Here is a 17809-nt window from a genome sequence, read left to right as displayed (position 1 = left end):
TTCAGCATATCTGTCTATAATTTGCATGGCCACAGTCAAGGATGTTGATTCATCTTGTAGATGTAAAATAAGATCATCGGCATATAGGCTTATGATATCAGATCTGTCACCCAAGGTGATGCCCATAATAAGTAGACTGTCGGAATCGTAGTGCCAGCATCTCAATGGCCACTGCAAACAGTAGTGGAGACAGAGGACATCCTTGTCGGGTGCCCCTGTACAATGGTATAGATGCTGGCGACGGACCATTAACCAATAGCTGAGATTGTAGGGCTTGCATAAAGAATGTTTACCCACTTTTGAAATTTCTCCCCAAATCCAAAGGATCATAGTGCAGCTTGCTATCAAGTCGAGGGCTTTGGCTGTGTCCAATGACGCCAACGCATTAGACTCTGGGAGAAATTGTTGAAACTGTAAAATACACATTTTAGGCCTGGAAAATAGGCCTCCCCCCCAAACAGTATAGTTTCTGAAAGCAAGGACCTTGAAGAATTAAATTGGGGGCTGTTGTGCAATTGTTTGTCACATTTATATTTAAAGCACATGTTTGCTAAACACATTTTTAGTAAATCTATAAAAAAAGCTCTCCGTTCTGTACAATGGAAACGTTCAAATAGTAGAGGCGACTCAAGTCGCTCCGACTTAGAAAAAAGGTTCCTGTACTACTTCAGGCGACTTGCATTGACTTCTATACAGTAGTCGTTTTGCAAGTCGCCGCTGATCATGTACAGGTCGCGGTGCTGCAAGTCGTGCCGCCCCTGTGTGAACCGAGCCTTAGGTAAAACCTCCAAACTTTGATTCTTTCTGAAAGCAGAGACCCTGGTTGCAGTTTGATTTATTTATTTTTTTTACTTTTTTTTTAACCACTTCAGCCTCGGACCATTTTGCTGGCCAAAGACCAGACCACTTTTTGCAATTTGGCACTGCGTTGCTTTAACTGACAATTGCACGGTCATGCGACGTGGCTCCCAAACAAAATCGACGTCCTTTTTTCCCCACAAATAGAGCTTTCTTTTGGTGGTGTTTGATCACACCTGCGGTTTTTATTTTTTGCGCTATAAACAAAAATAGAGCGACAATTTTGAAAAAAAAGGCATAATTTTTTACTGTTTGTTATAATAAATATCCCCCAAAAATATATTAAAAAAAACATTTTTTTCCCTCAGTTTAGGCCGATACGTATTCTTCTACATATTTTTGGTAAAAAAATCGCAATAAGCGATTATTGATTGCTTTGCGCAAAAGTTATAGCGTTTACAAAATAGGGGATAGTTTTATGGCATTTTTATTAATATTTTTTTTGTAGGGTGTGTTACTAACTGTTGGGGGCTGGGCTTTCATTTAGTGAACATTGATCTCTGCTCCAATCACATGGAGCAGAGTTCAGCGTCACTAGTTGCTAGGCAGAATAGGGAGATGCTGTTTACAACGGCATCTCTCTGTTCAGCCACCCCGTGAGACGATCGCGGGTATGCCCGCAGCGATCGGGTCCGCGGGACCTGCGACTGGACTCACGGGGGTTCTGACCAGCACGTGAGTGCGCCGCCGGCGGCACTTTTGCAATGGCAGGGCGCCAAATTTAAAGGGACATACAGGTACGCCCATTTGCCTGCCCGTGCCATTCTGCCGACGTACATCAGCGTGCGCTGGTCGGGAACCGGTTAATATTGCAGAATATTTGCACAATGTTTTGTGACAGTCAGCACTAGGGATGAGCTCGGTGTTCTAGATATTTTGTCAGCTCTGCAGGGGCAGGCCGAGAGGTGCTTGACGCCACGCCAGCTTAAGCCAGGAATGATGGTTTGTGACAATGACACCAACCTCCTCTCCACCCTCCGACAGGGACAACTGACCCATGTGCCGTGTGTGGCTCACGTACTTAACCTGGTGGTGCAGCAGTTCTTGGGCAGGTACCCGGGCTTACAGGATGTCCTGAGGCAGGCCAGGAAAGTCTGTGTGCATTTCTGCCGATCATTTAATGCCAGTGCTCGGCTGGCTAAGCTCCAAAAGGAGTTGAACCTGCTCAAGAACCGCCTTATATGTGACATGCCCACCAGGTGGAACTCAACATTGGCCATGCTACAGAGATTGCACACTCAGCAGAGGGCCATCAATGAGTACCTGTGTGACTACGGCACCAGGACAGGGTCAGGGGAGCTCATTTTTTTTTCATCACGCCAGTGGGGCATGATCAGGGATGCATGTACTGTCCTGTCACCATTTGAGGCCACGAGGATGGTGTGCAGTGACAGTGCATGCATCACTGACACAAGGCCCCCTTTATCCAGACAGTGCTCCTGCTGTCCCATCTATCACACAGGAAGAGGATGAGGAGGAGGAGAACTGTGTCAGCATGGAGGAGGAGCCTGGCACCCAGCATCAGCAGTCTTTTAGGGATGATTTCCAGTCCCAAGAAACCCGTGGAGTTGTATGTGGTTGGGAGGAGGTGGCTGCGGATCATGTTGTCCTTAGTGATCCAGAGGACTCCGGACCGGATGCCTCAGCTAACTTACGCTTCATGGCCTGCCTGATCCTGCAAAGCCTGTGGAAGGATCCTCATATTCTTCGGATCAAGGAGAGGGACCATTACTGGCTGGCCACTCTCCTTGATCCACGGTACAAGGGTAAAGTTGCAGACCTTATCTTGCTGTCGCAGAGGGAGCAGAGAATGAGAAATCTCCGGGAGGCCTTGCAGAAAGGTCTGTCTAACGCATTCCCAGAGACTGGGAGGTTACAAACTCCTGGTCCTGGCAACTTGCTGAGGTTTCGGTCAGTCACAGAAGGAGCGGTGGAGAAGGTGGCCATCTGACCAATGCGTTCAGAATTTTTTTTAGTCTGCAGCCCCAAGGTATGATCGAACCGATCATACCTTGGGGCTGCAGACTAAAAAAAATTCTGAACGCATCGGTCAGATGGCCACCTGCTGGAACCTAGCAACCATCGCCAGCGTCTGATTTACATGGTGCAGGAATACCTAGGGGCAAGGTCAGACTTGGACACCTTTCCCACCGAAAATCCTCTGGCTTACTGGGTCTTACAGTGTTGTGGCAACACCAACTCCTTAGGCCCACATTTCTGCAGAGCATACAGGGCAGGCCCCTACTTTCAAACATCCAACTTACAAACATCTCCTACTTGCAAATTGAAGGAGACAACAGGAAGGGAGATGAAAAAAGACGGATGGCCAAAAAAATTATACAGGGTTGATAACCCTTCCCTATGTTTTCCAAAAAGCTGAAAAATGTATTTTATGACTGGAGTTACACTTTAAAAATGTTCCAGTTCAAAATTACAAACAGATTCTACTTAACACAACAAACCTACACAGTCCCTGTCTTGTTTGCACCGCCTGTATACTGCTGTTCTGAGTATATAGGGCCTGGGGACCCCATGCCTTTCCTTTTTTTAATTTGGGTACGGGGTTCCCCTTAATATCCATACAAGACCCAAAGGGGCTGGTAATGGGCAGGGGGGCTACCCATGCCATTTTTCTCAATGATTTTCATCCGTATTGTCGGATCCAGACATTACATTAAAACAGCAAGCAGTTTTAAATGACTTTTTTACGTTAAATGTAATTTTGTGCAGGGGCTGTTCTAAACACAGAAAACGCATGCCACTTCACAGGCATACTATAGACACCCCCCAGGCACAATATTTAAAGGAATATTTCACTTTTTTTTCAGTTTAATCGCCATTAAAATCACTGCTCCCGAAAAAAACGTCTGTTTAAAAAAAAAAATTGGCATTGACCCATGTCCCCTGGGGCAGGAGCCGGGTCCCCAAACCATTTTTAGGACAATATCTTGCAAATTGGCCATTAAAATTTGCACTTTTTATTTTGAACGTTCGAGTCCCATAGACTTCAATGGGGTTCTAAAGTTCTTACGAATTTTCAGGCCGTTCGAAAGTTCTGGTGCGAACCGAACCTGGGGGGGGGGGGGTGTTCGGCTCATTCCTAGTCAGCACTTTCATTAAGATCTAACATCCCCAAACCAGAGCTAAAGGGTATTTTAAAGCCTTCAACAAAACTTGCTGAAAGCTCTGCAACTGCTTTGTAAAAGTTGGCTCTACGCAAGGCTCCAATACAAAGTTAAGACATGGGAACAAGTCCTTGTAGAGGGTTTCTTTTATTTATTTATTTATTTATTTATTTTTTGTTACTTGTACTTATTGCTTTTTCTTTTCTCAGCTATCATGGTATTCAGAACAAGTCCAACATGGCTGTGATAGACATCCCTCTCTTATCAGGCTATATAACAGAAGGCCGTTCTCTTTCTGAGGTATCGTTCCTAAAAACATGTGGCAGAATTATGCCTGGCAAAGCGTCATAAGGGATTTGTTGTGGGAACAATAGGGGGGAGGGGCAGGTTACGGGGTGCAGCATAAAAGATAGTTGAAGTACTTGAATTCTAACACTGAGATTGTGGCAAATGCACAGGAGTGTCTTGAAGGAGAACACTAGTTGGGAAAAACTTGCCAATAAACATATCCTATAGCCAGAAGTAAGACACTCGTGTTTACTGAGCGAAGGGTATTGTGACTGCTACAGCTTAAAGACCATCGAGACCAGAGTACTGTTTCAGATTTGTTGCAACGTTTTGAGAACAACCCTTTTCTGTTCCAGCATGACCGTGCCACTTTGTACAAAGCCAGCTCCATAAAGACATGGTTGACCACTTTTGGTGTTGAGCAACTTAAATATCCTCCTAAAAGAAAAACAATCACTCCCAGTGCTCAGAGGTCCTCCACAGAAAAATGGCTATACAAGCGACATGTCCATACATGGCCCAATGCTTGGCAAATGCAGCCCACTTCAGATGGGGGAATCCAATGTGAAACTACAGACGAAAAACTGGGAAGGCACAAACATCTAGTGCATTACCCAAAAAATGTATATGCATTACCCAATAGAATGCATACTCACAAAAGTGCAGTGATAAACATGTAAGCCCGAAGATGCCACATGGTGCAAGGTTCAAATGTTCCAACAACCTCCCGTATACTAGAAAACTGTGTTTTTGGGGCGCACCCCCCCTTCCTCAGAGCTGAAATGCATCAGCTTGCTAGTATACGGGAGGTTGTTGGAGTATTTAAACCGTGCTCCACATGGCATCTTCCAGCATACATGTTAGACACTGCACTTTTGATCGTGTGCATTCTGGTTGGTTATAAAACATTTTTTGGATAATGCACTAGGTGTTTGCATCTTACCTGTTTTGTTGTTTTTGTAACTTAAGTGTCCTGCACAGAGCCCTGACTGGAATACTAGACACCTTTGGGATAAATTGGAATGCAGATCGTGAGGCAGGTCTTTTCATCCAACATCAGTATTTGACTGAATAATCACAAATTCCCCTAGACATACTCCACAATCTTGTGGAAAGCCTCCTTCGAAGATTGGTGGCCATTATAGCCACAAAGATTGAAGGAGTGGGGACCCCAAGTTAATGGCTTTGGTTTTAAAATGTGAATAGGTAAACTTAAGCCAATATAGTCAGGTGCCCCACAACATTTGGCATAATTATCTGGATTCTTTTTTTTTTTGCCTATGTGATTGGGTTGTTGAGGTAAGCATCCCTATCAAGCAGGATCTTAAACAATGAAGTTGTGGGTAGATGTTGTACGCCATAGTTGTATGTAGAGTGAACTTTAGGGGTTTCATCTGATAGATATACTCAGTACAAGACTTTTACCATATGTCTGTGTCTCACCTGGTTTTTTATACTTGTTTTATTTTTCATTTGCAGCTGCAATCTATGTTTCCCAAAGTTGAACAGATGAAAAACCATCTCATTGTGTATTTAAATGATGTAAGTCGTCCCCTGAAGTGAAATCTGAATGTAACGCACACCCACAGAGGAGCCGTTGAGAATATTCCCAGGTCTCCCTTGCTAGTACAGAGGCTGCCAGACTGAGTCACGCACACACCGGCAGTAATGGCTCCATCTAAGGGATAGACCAAACCCGATTTTTGCAGCTAAAGATCTTTGAAGGGCACGTAAGGTGCTGCTGGTACCACACAAATACATATATTTAAATTCATATTTTAGTATGCAAATAAAAATATACATGCAGCACCATATCCATTCACTGCAGCAAAAGGTTCACATACTGTATGTTCTACACATAAGTTGATATCAACTAGAACGTTCCACATGCAGGCTCAATGCATATTGAACATGTCTTCAGAGGCACATTTGAGTAGGATATGGTAGAACATAGTCTTTAGATCAAAGTACAGAAACAGGGACAGAAAGGAGCATTATAAGACCAACACCACCAAATCCTAACACAAGGGATGCCAAAAAACCCACCAGGCCAGTTTTCCTAAATATTGATCCAATTTAGGGACAAAAAAATGAGGCCTCAGGGGGTAGTCCATATATGATGGTTCCATCCATCTCCAGCTTCATGCTTATCCCTAAGCAGGTGGTCAGGCTGCTCTGTGTTCTTCACCTATAGCAACCCCCTTTACCATAAGGCAAGCGAGCCTACTGGTACTCGGCTGCCCCAGGACTTGCACACAATGTTATAGTGCCTGGCTACCACGCCAGGACAGGTGCAAAGTGAGCACAGCAAACAGGTACTTGTGGTTAGCAGACAGCCAGAATGGTTCAATGATTGTCCAGGTACAAGGCAGGCAAGGTTCAGAATAGTCAGGGTCAAATCCATAGTCAAAAGGCAGGCAGAGTTCAGAGAGTAGCCACTACAATCTGAGCTCGTCAACAAGGGAATCCTGACAGCAGAGCGGGAAAAGCAAAAGGGCAGACAAACATAGCATGTGTATTAGGTGCTCAAGCTCTGTAACAAGCATGAGACTGCAGGTGTTGCTGGCTTAGATCTGGTTTGGTCTCCACCCAGAGACTGACCACATCAATCACCTTGCAGATGGACAAACAGAGAATGTATTACAGCCAAAGCCAGGATGCTGGAATGAGACCAGCAGCTATCAAGGATCAGGAGGGCTAAACAGTCTTGACATCCAGCCTTAACATTGCCAGACTGAACCTCTGTCTTTGGAATTTTCTGCCTAGGAGATGTTTTTTTTTTTTTTACTATTCATTTCTGAAGAACATTAACAGGAGAGGAGTTTTGTCAGGGAACCTCCGCACCAAGCAGGTGAATCCCGGATCCAATATGCACATTTGCGCACCTTTTCTGAACATATGTGCGCATTATACGTAATAGATATGTGCATCGGCGCAGGGATGTGCGCATCGGCGCCTTTTTGTGGAACGGACATGCGCAATGTGCACGTTCTTGCGCGCATGCTGGCGAGTCACGGCATATGGCACCCTTTAAACGAACAGCCACTTGGCATCAGTGCTGGATTGTCTCAGCTCCTTCTTGTATACCTGCTATTACTTTGTCTGACTTCCCTTGGATCTTGAATACCCGGCTCTTCCTGACCACCCTCTTGGAATACCCTTGCAACCTTGTCTGCCTTGTTTACCTGCACCGACCCCGGTTTGAACCTCTGACTTCGGCTTTGTCTCCTGATTCTGTACTCCGCTGCCTGTCCCTGACCACGAGCCTGCCTGCCATCTGTGTACCTCTCTGCCAGCCCGTTACCGACTCCTGCTTGACCTTTGACCTGCTACCTGCTTGCCTTCAGGCACCTGCACCCTTCCACTGCCCTAGCAGTTCCTGTCTCCAGCTCCAGGGGTGCTAGGACCGGGACTGCGCAAGAGGCCACCCTCGTCATTTCGCACCCCGCTGTAAGGTATGTGACAAGTTTACAGTCACAGGATACTCCAAAATGATAAAAATCAATGGGAGGACAATCTTCTTAACAGAATATCCTTAAAGAAGCAGGCACATGCTACACTCCCAAATAAGGTCTTATTCATTATGTCCCAGGTGCTGCTTGCCACCCAGCATCCATAGGTACATCTTCACTGATGGAGATAATGGATCCTTCTCTAGACATGGACTTCCGAACAGTGCCCTGAGGCCCAGACTGCAATTGTCTTAGTGGTTATCTCCCAGGAGCAGCAGCCCCAGGGGAACTGGACTTCTCTCTGGAGAGAGTAGAATGTTCTAGCAAGGCCTCCCAAAACGTTATTGCCTCCCCAGCCACCTTTTAGATGCCATCCTCAGGGATCGGCTGGAACATAATAATTATGCTGGGCATTTGACGCTTCCTGTCCTACATTCTAAAAAGTTCTTCCAGAAGCAGGTGAGAGAAATAAAGCACCCTACTAGGAAACCCTGACCAGAAAATCAACCACTGCTCCAATGACTGCAACAAAACCAAAAGCGAAATTTTAGCCTAGCAACCTAACTAGAGGAGAACCCGTCTCCATAATCCCCTGTAATCAATCTTACAAATTGGTGAAGGACAAAACATTTTCTTTTTTGATGTTTAAACTGATTACTTTTGCTTCCCTTTTGCAGATGACCAGTAAAGGCGTCTCCTTTAATGTAACACAAGAAATGAGACCCAGAGTGGAGAACTTCCAGCCAAGAACAGTTCGGGTCTACGACTACTACGAGAAAGGTGACCTACACATTCTGTTTTTAAATTTGCATTTTTATCCCAATTCCAGATCTATGAAAGTTTGAAGCCCATAAATATAAAAAGTTTACAGTTTTTTAAAGTGTATTTTATGGCAGAAGTGAAATCAATCTCTGCAATACATGCACTTATGTGTTTATTTTTTTTAACCCCTTCGCTTGCAGATCTGCTTTTGTAGTTTATTTTTCCTATTTTGCACACATTTTCAAAAAAATCATTTTAGGCCAGATTAGCTAACCCTTCAAACATGATATTTTCTGAAAGCAGAGATCCTGGAGAATAAAATGGTTTAGTTCCAGTTCTTTGTCATCCAAGTATTCCCGTAACGGTTTATTAAGCGCAACTTTTCAGCAAATAACTAAAGTTCAGTTTAACGCACACAGACGCAATATATTTCCTGAATTTTTGGTAAGCTAAATGAGGTTGCACTGAATAAACCAGGGATCCTCAAACTACGGCCCTCCAGCTGTTGTGAAACTACACATCCCATGAGGCATTGTAAAACTCTGACATTCACAGACATGACTAGGCATGATGGGAATTGTAGTTCCTGAACAACTGGAGGGCCATAGTTTGAAGACCCATGGAATAAACCCATCACCAATATGTCAAGCTTTAAAATTGAGCCTCTTCGGACAATGACAAGACTTCAGTACCCTATATTTTCCATAGGCAATGCTTTAAAAGTTCCTACAGGTCCCCAGTTTAAACTTTACAGAACAATGACCCTAGAATTATTGCTCTAGGGAAAGCACAACAATGGAACATGTTGTCATACGTAGGCAGCATGTTTACCTTCTGTGGGTGGGGCAGGCTCAATCTTATTTTTTTTTTTTTTTTACTTTTATTTTCAAAAGATTTTATTGTAGAATAATGCAATAACAGATATTGATAACAACCATTGTATATGAGATACAGAGAGTTGACGGGCCAAAGAAAAATAAGACAAGCAGGAAGTGCCCGGATAAATTGAAAAACATTTGTTACTAACAGAGGAAAGAGAAAGAAAAAGGAGAAGGCCTACGGGCCTGGGGCCCAGATGCTGTATACTATACATTCCTTATCGCTAGGTCCGGTAGGTCCGGGGGCATCCCGTCCCCCCTCGACACCTCAATGAGCTGTGTCGAGTGGGGACGCCACGCCAGATAAAACAGTGTAAGGTAAGGTAGAGTGAGAGTGGAATTTAGTCCCAATGCGGTTGTAAAAAGGATCAGGAAGAAGAGAAGAGAAGCAGGTAAGATAGAGGAGGAAATTGATGGAAATGCTTGAATCGAAAAATCTGAGCTGCAGGATAATCAGAGCTAACTTACAAATACTGTATGAGAAATAGTACATTGAACCAGTGACTTTCGCTGCCGGCTCTACTTGGTCTGGGGATGATGAATTACTAGTTAGACAAGCTTAATACATTTTGGGTGTGATAACCAGGAAGACCATTGTTTGTTGAATCTAGATTCTGTCATGTGTACTCTGGAGAAAAGAAATTCCATGTGACAATGAACATTAAGTGTGTTAATAAGCTCAGTTAGGGTTGGAGGGAGGGGGTTTTTCCACGCACGAGCTATGAGCAGGCGCGCTGAGATTAAGACGTGGTGTACCACGGGTAGAGAGGAGGAGGGCCAATATTGGGAATCCAGACCAAAGAGAGCCATTCGCGAGGTCAGCTGTTGGGGAGAGTTGGTTAAGGTCTGAACCAGAGAGGAAACTTGTAGCCAAAAGGGTCCAATAGCCGGACAGCTCCACCAGATGTGAAATAAGTCCCCGGTGGAGTTGCAATTTCTCCAACACTGTGGGGAGTGGGTGGGGAAGATGGTCGCTAACTTTTGCGGTGTATAGTACCACCTATGAAACAGTTTCATGACCGCTTCCCAATGTGTAATGTTTTTGGAGATGACTAGTGGGGTGCGAAGTACTCGATGCCAATCTTCCATGGTGAAAGAGCAATGTAGCAGGGATTCCCAGTAGAGTATGCTCGAAGATTTTGAGGATGAGGTGGGTCTGGAGAGGAGTTTGTATATGAAGGATATGCCCTTTAAAACTGTAAGAGGGCGGTTATAGAAATGGAGAAGCTCCTTTGATGTGGGGTCTGGAGTCGTCGAGCTTTGAGAGATGATATGTCGAAGCCTCAAGTAGATATAAAAGTCCTTATGTGAGAGACTAAAGTCCGAAATCAGCTGTTGGAAGCTTTTTAGATCCGAACCAAGAAACAGGGCTCCGATGGTGGTGATTCCGGCTTCATGCCAGTGCTTAATTGATAGGTCCGGAGAGAGAAGTTGTAGCGCTAGTAAGGGGAGATTGTTCAATGCGGCTCTGTGTATGCCCAGATGATCTGTGCGTATTGCACTCCATTGAGATAGGCAGGCCCTTACTGTGGGAAGGATGGATCGTGTGATCGGAAGAGATAACCAGATTGCTGCTAGGGTCAGTTGTGGGTCAGCTGGGAGAGTTGCTGCTTCAATTTGGTGCCATCTCGTGTTGGGGTCTTGCGACCAAAGTTGTCTCCCCTGGTCTAGTATGATTGCTTTGTAGTACTTTTTAACGTCCGGTGAGCCCATCCCTCCAGAGGTAGAGGGAGTGCTTAGAATAGACGATTTCAAGCGGGGTTTACGTCCTGCCCAAATGAATGAATCTAAGGTACGCTGTAGTTTAGCTAAGTCTGCTGAGAGAATCGGAAGCGGGAGGGTCCGAAAGAAATAAAGAACATGTGGAAGGAGAAACATTTTGGTTAGGGCTATCCTACCAGCCCATGAAGCTTTCAAGGAGGTCATATTTGAGGATAAATTGTTCAGTTTCGTGAATAAAGAGACAAGATTACTACGTAATAAACCAGAGGAGGGAGAGACCAGTTGAATGCCTAGATATTGCAGGGATGAGCCGGGGGCCCAGGAGAAGGGTGCTATTTTAGTAATTTCTGCTTTGAGCGCTGGTGAGATCTCTATGCCAAGCATGGCTGATTTTGAGTGGTTTAATTTGTAAAGGGAAGCTTCACTAAATTTATGGAGGACGTCAGTCAGGGTAGGAAGGGATTTCACTGGATCAGAGACAGCAATGATGACATCGTCTGCATAGAGACCTATCTTATGACAGGTATCTTTCACATTAATACCATGTATATGGGGGTGTGCGCGAATGGACTGCGCCAGAGGCTCCATGACTAACGCGAAAATCAAGGGTGAGAGTGGGCAGCCCTGGCGTGTACCATTAGTGATTCTAAAGGGATTTGAGAGAATGCCGGAAGTGCGGACCCTCGCAGTAGGTGAGGTATATAGACCTAGAATAGCTTTTAAGAACTCGCCCTCTATGCCAAATTTCCGGAGAACTGCCTCAAGATAACCCCAATGGACTCTGTCGAACGCCTTCTCTGCATCCAGTGATATCAGCAGAGAAGGCGTTCGACTGTGCTCTGCCCAGTGGATAAGGTCTACAAACCTGCGAGTGCCATCTGAGGCTTGGCGGCGGGGAATAAAGCCCACCTGGTCCGGGTGTATGAGGGAAGTCATGTGTTGTGAGAGTCTGGTGGCAAGAAGCTTGGCATACATTTTTAGATCGGTGTTAAGTAGTGAGATAGGGCGATAGTTAGCCGGGTCATACGGGGCCTTTCCTGGTTTATGTATGGTGGAGATGGTAGCTTCTAGGGATTCTGAGGGGATCTCCCCTGTGGCCAGCATGTGATTAAAGGAGTTGCATAAATGCGGGGTCAGTTCATCTATAAACGTCTTATAATATTCGTTTCCAAAACCGTCTGGACCCGGGGCTTTAAGTAGGGGGAGACTTTTAATTGCGTTTTTAATTTCCAGCTGTGAGAAAGGTAATGCTAGGTCAGCAGCTTGAGAAGGGGAGAGGGAGGGGAGGGTAACGTTGGAGAGAAATGTCTGGATATTCTCTGTCATGGGTTGCGTTTCCGTCGTGGAGTCTTTTAAGTTATACAATTGTTGATAAAATGCGCAAAAGCAGTTGGCTATGTCTCTAGGATTAGTCAGTCTGTTGCCTGTAGAATCTATTAAGTGGGAGATTGTGGATTGGGCAGTCCTGTGTTTGTATTGTTGGGCTAGAGCTTTCCCTGATTTGTTACCCTGAGAGTACCAAGTTAGTTTAAGTTTTCGGAGATAGAATTCGTGTTTATTCTGAAGATAAGTACTCAATTCTGATCTCAGTTTGCTGAGTTCTGCGTGCGTGGAGGCAGAGGGGGATTTCATATTAACCTTCTCTAGAGATTTTATCTTATCTAGATAAGAGTTAAGGGTCGCTGTGCGCTTTTTCTTCTCCTGAGCCCCTAGTCGTAGCAAAATTCCCCGTAGAACTTCTTTGTGTGCGTTCCAGCATGTGGTGGGCTTGGGGACAGAGTGCTGGTTTACATCGAAATAATCAGTTGTGGCAGCCTTGACCTGTTCCCTAATGTCCTTGGTGCTTATCAAGTTGGGATTTAGTCGCCAAATTGTGAATGGGGAGGTAGGAGGGGAGAGATTGAGAACCATAGAGATGGGGGCATGATCAGACCACGATATTACACCAATTTTAGTGGATGCAACTGCTTGCAGTAGCACTTTGGATGTCAGGAACAGGTCAATCCTGGAATATGACCTCTGAGCAGTGGAATAAAATGTATAGTCTCTTTCAGTACCATGTTGACACCTCCAGGGGTCATAAAATTCTTCCAGATGTAAAAAGGAGGAGAGGGTAGAGGACCTTCTCCTTTGGGGGGATTAGGAGTCCAATGCGTGATCTGGTACCGCATTGAAGTCTCCACAAAAAATGATTTGATCTTTCGGGTAGTGTTGTATTTTGGCGAGAATGGACTTAAGAAAGGGCTTTAGGTGAGTGTTGGGAGCATATATGTTCACAATCACCATGGGTTTGTTATTGAAGGAAGCGGAAAGGATCAAGAACCTCCCTTCGGGATCTTGCTCTACATTTGAAACCGTAAGTGCCACCGTAGAGCGCACTGCAATCATAACACCTCTAACTTTTTGTTCCGTGCGGGAATGAAAGATATGTGGGTAGCGTTTATTGGTACATTGTGGTGGGTTCCGGGAAGAGAGATGGGTCTCCTGTATGCATAAAATATCAGAATGGGAAGTCGCAGCTTCCCTCCATAAGAGGGAGCGCTTGAAAGGACTATTCAGTCCCTTAACATTAAGGGACGTGATTGTAAGGGACATTAGTAGATAGGGTCAGTTGTCACGATGGTACTGGAATTGACGGACCTTTACAACAGAACTAAGTACAAATACTAACTCTGCGAGCAGCGAATGAACACAACAATCAATGATTGTAAGTCAAGGTGTACAAGTAACTAAACAGTAACTTTAAAAAAAGAAAAAAAAAATACAAAAACGAAGTTGCAATAAATCAAACAGACAGTAGTAAGGTGCCTATATCTATGACCGGGAGATATAGAGACGTGAGCCAAGGATCTAATTGGTTCCTGAAGGAACAGAAGGTGGCTTTGGATAAGGTACGCAGGTAGGTATGGGAAAAGAATAATGCCGTGTGCTTAGCACACAGTGGCAGTTCGGCGTGTGGGGGTTCAAAAGAGGAGAAAGAAACTGTCATCCACTTTAACCTGAGAAGTCAAGCGCCTTGCCAGAAGGGGGGGTTGCCCAGGGGGGCGGCCCCCTATGTTCGGAGGTTCAGGATTTAGGTTTCGTATCCCATCTATAGGGGATCTTTGCAGGTCTAGTGTTCAGAGGCGGAGCCGGGGGAGCATGAGGGGCAATGCCCCAGTTGTGTAGTTGTTTGAAACCGTCCTTGGGGGTCAGGAATGCGACTTGTTGCTGCTGGTAGTTTACAAGAAGCTTGGTGGGGAAACCCCATTTGTATGCGATTTTATGTTCAATAAGTATCGCAGTGATTTGAGAGAAGGCCTTGCGTGCCTGTGAGGTGGCGGCTGAGATATCATTGTATAGCTGAATCTTAGCGAAGGGATCAGGGAGGTTGCGTATGGTTCTTGCGGCCCTCATAATCTGCTCCTTAGTATTAAAGAAGTGTATCCTAGCCAGGATATCTCTGGGTATTGTGTCTGGGAGTAGGGATGAGCCGAACACCCCCCGGTTCGGTTCGCACCAGAACTTGCGAACGACCCCCGCGTTCGGCACGAACGTTAGAACCCCATTGAAGTCTATGGGACTCGAACGTTCGAATTGGAAAGTGCTAATTTTAACGGCTAATATGCAAGATAGTGTGCTAAAAAGGGTTTGGCGACCTGCCTCCTGCCTCAGGGGACATGGGTCACTGCAAGAAAAAGTTTTAAAAACTACCGTTTTGGCGGGAGCACTGATTTTAATGACGATTAAAGTGAAAAAAAAAAAGTGAAATATTCCTTTAAATATGGTGCCTGGGGGGTGTCTATAGTATGCCTGTGAAGTGCCACGTGTTTCCCGTGTTTAGAACAGTCCCTGCACAAAATGACATTAAACGGAAATAACACCATTTAAAACTGCTTGCGGTTTTAATGTTATATCTGGTTCCTGCAATATGGTTGAAAATCATTCAGAAAAATGGCATGGGTAGCCCTCCCTGCCCATTACCAGCCTATTTGGGTCTTGTACGCATATTAAGGGGAACCCCGTACCCATATTAAAAAAAGGAAATGCGTGTGGCCCCCAGGCCCTATATACTCAGAACAGCAGTATACAGGCGGTGCAAACAAGACAGGGACTGTGTAGGTTTGTTGTGTTAAGTTGAATCTGTTTGTCATTTTCAACCGGTACATTTTTAAAGTGTAGCTCCAGTCAAAAAAAATATCTTTAAGCTTTTTGGAAAACATAGGGAAGGGTTATCACCCCTGTATAATTTGTTTTGTCGTCCATCTTTTTTCATCTCACTTGCTGTTGTCTCCTTCCGTTTGCAAGTAGGAGATGTTTGTAAATTGGATGTTTGAAAGTAGGGGCCTGCCCTATATGCTCTGCAGAAATGGCGGAACAAGGTGTTGGTTTTGCAACAACATTGTAAGCCCTCAAAGTGACTCTTGGTGGCCGCTGGAGCGCCCTGCTGTGAACGATTATATCAAGAATTGTAATTACATGCCATTGTTGAACAGTGGTAGAAAAATTGACCTTTGGTGGTTGTGGTGCTGGTGCCACAACACTATAAGTCCTCACAGTTACTCTGGGTGGGCACAGGAAGGGGCCCTCCTGTGAAATATTATATCAAGAATTGTAATTACATGTCCCTGTTAAACAGGGGCAGAAAAATTGGGCCTTAGGCACTGGTGCCATCACACTGCAACCTCTGCCATATACTCTAGTTTTTTTGCAGGAATTTGCCCTGCTGCAAAGCATTGCATCAAAAATTGTACTTAAATGCCCCTGTTAAACAGGGGCAGAAAAATTGGGCCTTAGGCACTGGTGCCATCACACTGCAACCTCTGCCATACACTCTAGTTTTTTTGCAGGAATTAGCCCTGCTGCAAAGCATTGCATCAAAAATTGTACTTAAACGCCCCTGTTAAACAGGGGCAGAAAAATTGGGCCTTAGGCACTGGTGCCATCACACTGCAACCTCTGCCATACACTCTAGTTTTTTTGCAGGAATTAGCCCTGCTGCAAAGCATTGCATCAAAAATTGTACTTAAACGCCCCTGTTAAACAGGGGCAGAAAAATTGGGCCTTAGGCACTGGTGCCATCACACTGCAACCTCTGCCATATACTCTAGTTTTTTTGCAGGAATTTGCCCTGCTGCAAAGCATTGCATCAAAAATTGTACTTAAATGCCCCTGTTAAACAGGGGCAGAAAAATTGGGCTTTAGGCACTGGTGCCATCACACTGCAACCTCTGCCATACACTCTAGTTTTTTTGCAGGAATTAGCCCTGCTGCAAAGCATTGCATCAAAAATTGTACTTAAACGCCCCTGTTAAACAGGGGCAGAAAAATTGGGCCTTAGGCACTGGTGCCATCACACTGCAACCTCTGCCATATACTCTAGTTTTTTTGCAGGAATTAGCCCTGCTGCAAAGCATTGCATCAAAAATTGTACTTAAACGCCCCTGTTAAACAGGGGCAGAAAAATTGGGCTGCTGGCATCACCCAGAACCAAAAATGTTCTTCCAACATATCAGCGGAGGAGGAAGAGGATAGACAATCAACATAACAGGACAGTCACTCAGCATCAGCATAGGCAGTCTTGAAGGGATGTGGTATTTCAAAAAAAATTATTCGGTTACATCAGCTTCAGGTGCTTGGTAGCTGTGGGTGATCCAAGACTGATTCATCTTGATGAAGGTCAGTCGATCAACTGATTCGGTGGACAGGCGCACCCTGTGATCGGTAACGAAGCCACCAGCAGCACTGAAGGTGCGTTCCGAAAGAACGCTGGATGCAGGACAGGCCAGTAGCTCAATTGCATACTGTGCAAGCTCTGGCCAGTGATCCATCCTCAAGACCCAGTAAGCCAGAGGATTTTCAGTGGGAAAGGTGTCCAAGTCTGACCTTGCCCCTAGGTATTCCTGCACCATGTAAATTAGACGCTGGCGATGGGTGCTGGAACCAATCATACCTTGGGGCTGCGGACTAAAAAATTGTCTGAACGCATCAGTCAGACGGCCACCTTCTCCACCGCTCCTTCTGACTGATGCCTCAGCAACACGTTGTCCAGGACCAGGAGTTTGTGACCTCCCAGTCTCTGGGAACGCGTTGCACAGAGCTTTCTGCAAGGCCTCCCGGAGATGTCTCATCCTCTGCTCCCTCTGCGATGGCAAGATAAGGTCGGCAACCTTACCCTTGTACCGTGGATCAAGGAGAGTGGCCAGCCAGTAATGGTCCCTCTCCTTGATCCGAAGAATACGAGGATCCTTCCGCAGGCTTTGCAGGATCAGGGAGGCCATGCAGCGTAGGTTAGCTGAGGCATTCGGTCCGGAGTCCTCTGGGTCACTAAGGACAACATGATCCGCAGCTACCTCCTCCCAGCCACGTACAAGTCCACGTGTTTCTTGGGACTGTAAATCATCCCTATAAGACTGCTGCTGCTGATGCTGAGTGCCAGCCTCCACCTCCATGCTGACACAATCATCCTCCTCCTCCTCTTCCTCACCCTCTTCCTGTGTGATGGGTGGCACAGCAGGAACACTGTCTGGATAAAGGGGGCCTTGAGAGGCAAGGAAGTCCTCCTCTTCCTGCCTCTGTTCTGCCTCAAGTGCCCTGTCCATTATTCCACGCAGCGTATGCTCCAAGAGGTGGACAAGAGGTATAGTGTCACTGATGCATGCACTGTCACTGCTCACCATCCTTGTGGCCTCCTCAAACGGTGACAGGACAGTGCATGCATCCCTGATCATGCCCCACTGGCGTG

General features: G+C 45.5%; 1 protein-coding gene and 1 long non-coding RNA gene across 2 annotated transcripts in view; both read left to right on the top strand.

Moving 5' to 3' along the window:
* The window catches only part of LOC143929831 (ovostatin-like), an 88125-nt gene extending 83791 nt beyond the window's left edge, over window positions 1–4334 (top strand). Inside the window, exon 29 of the mRNA XM_077453806.1 lies at window positions 4193–4334. Coding sequence (XP_077309932.1) covers window positions 4193–4334 — 142 coding nt within the window. The remainder of the gene's footprint in view (window positions 1–4192) is intronic.
* A 1402-nt stretch (window positions 4335–5736) lies between these two features.
* LOC143930930 (uncharacterized) overlaps window positions 5737–17809 on the top strand; it is a 28019-nt gene continuing 15946 nt past the window's right edge. Inside the window, exons 1-2 of the long non-coding RNA XR_013262851.1 lie at window positions 5737–5813; window positions 8401–8503. This is a non-coding gene — a long non-coding RNA (uncharacterized LOC143930930). The remainder of the gene's footprint in view (window positions 5814–8400; window positions 8504–17809) is intronic.

This window comes from Lithobates pipiens, unplaced genomic scaffold, assembly GCF_037356315.1.
Source record: "Lithobates pipiens isolate NorthernLeopardFrog02 unplaced genomic scaffold, aLitPip1_a1.2 Scaffold_25, whole genome shotgun sequence".
Taxonomy (NCBI): domain Eukaryota; kingdom Metazoa; phylum Chordata; class Amphibia; order Anura; family Ranidae; genus Lithobates; species Lithobates pipiens.
Note: the sequence above shows the minus strand (reverse complement) of the source record. Positions and strands in the feature narration are given on the sequence as shown.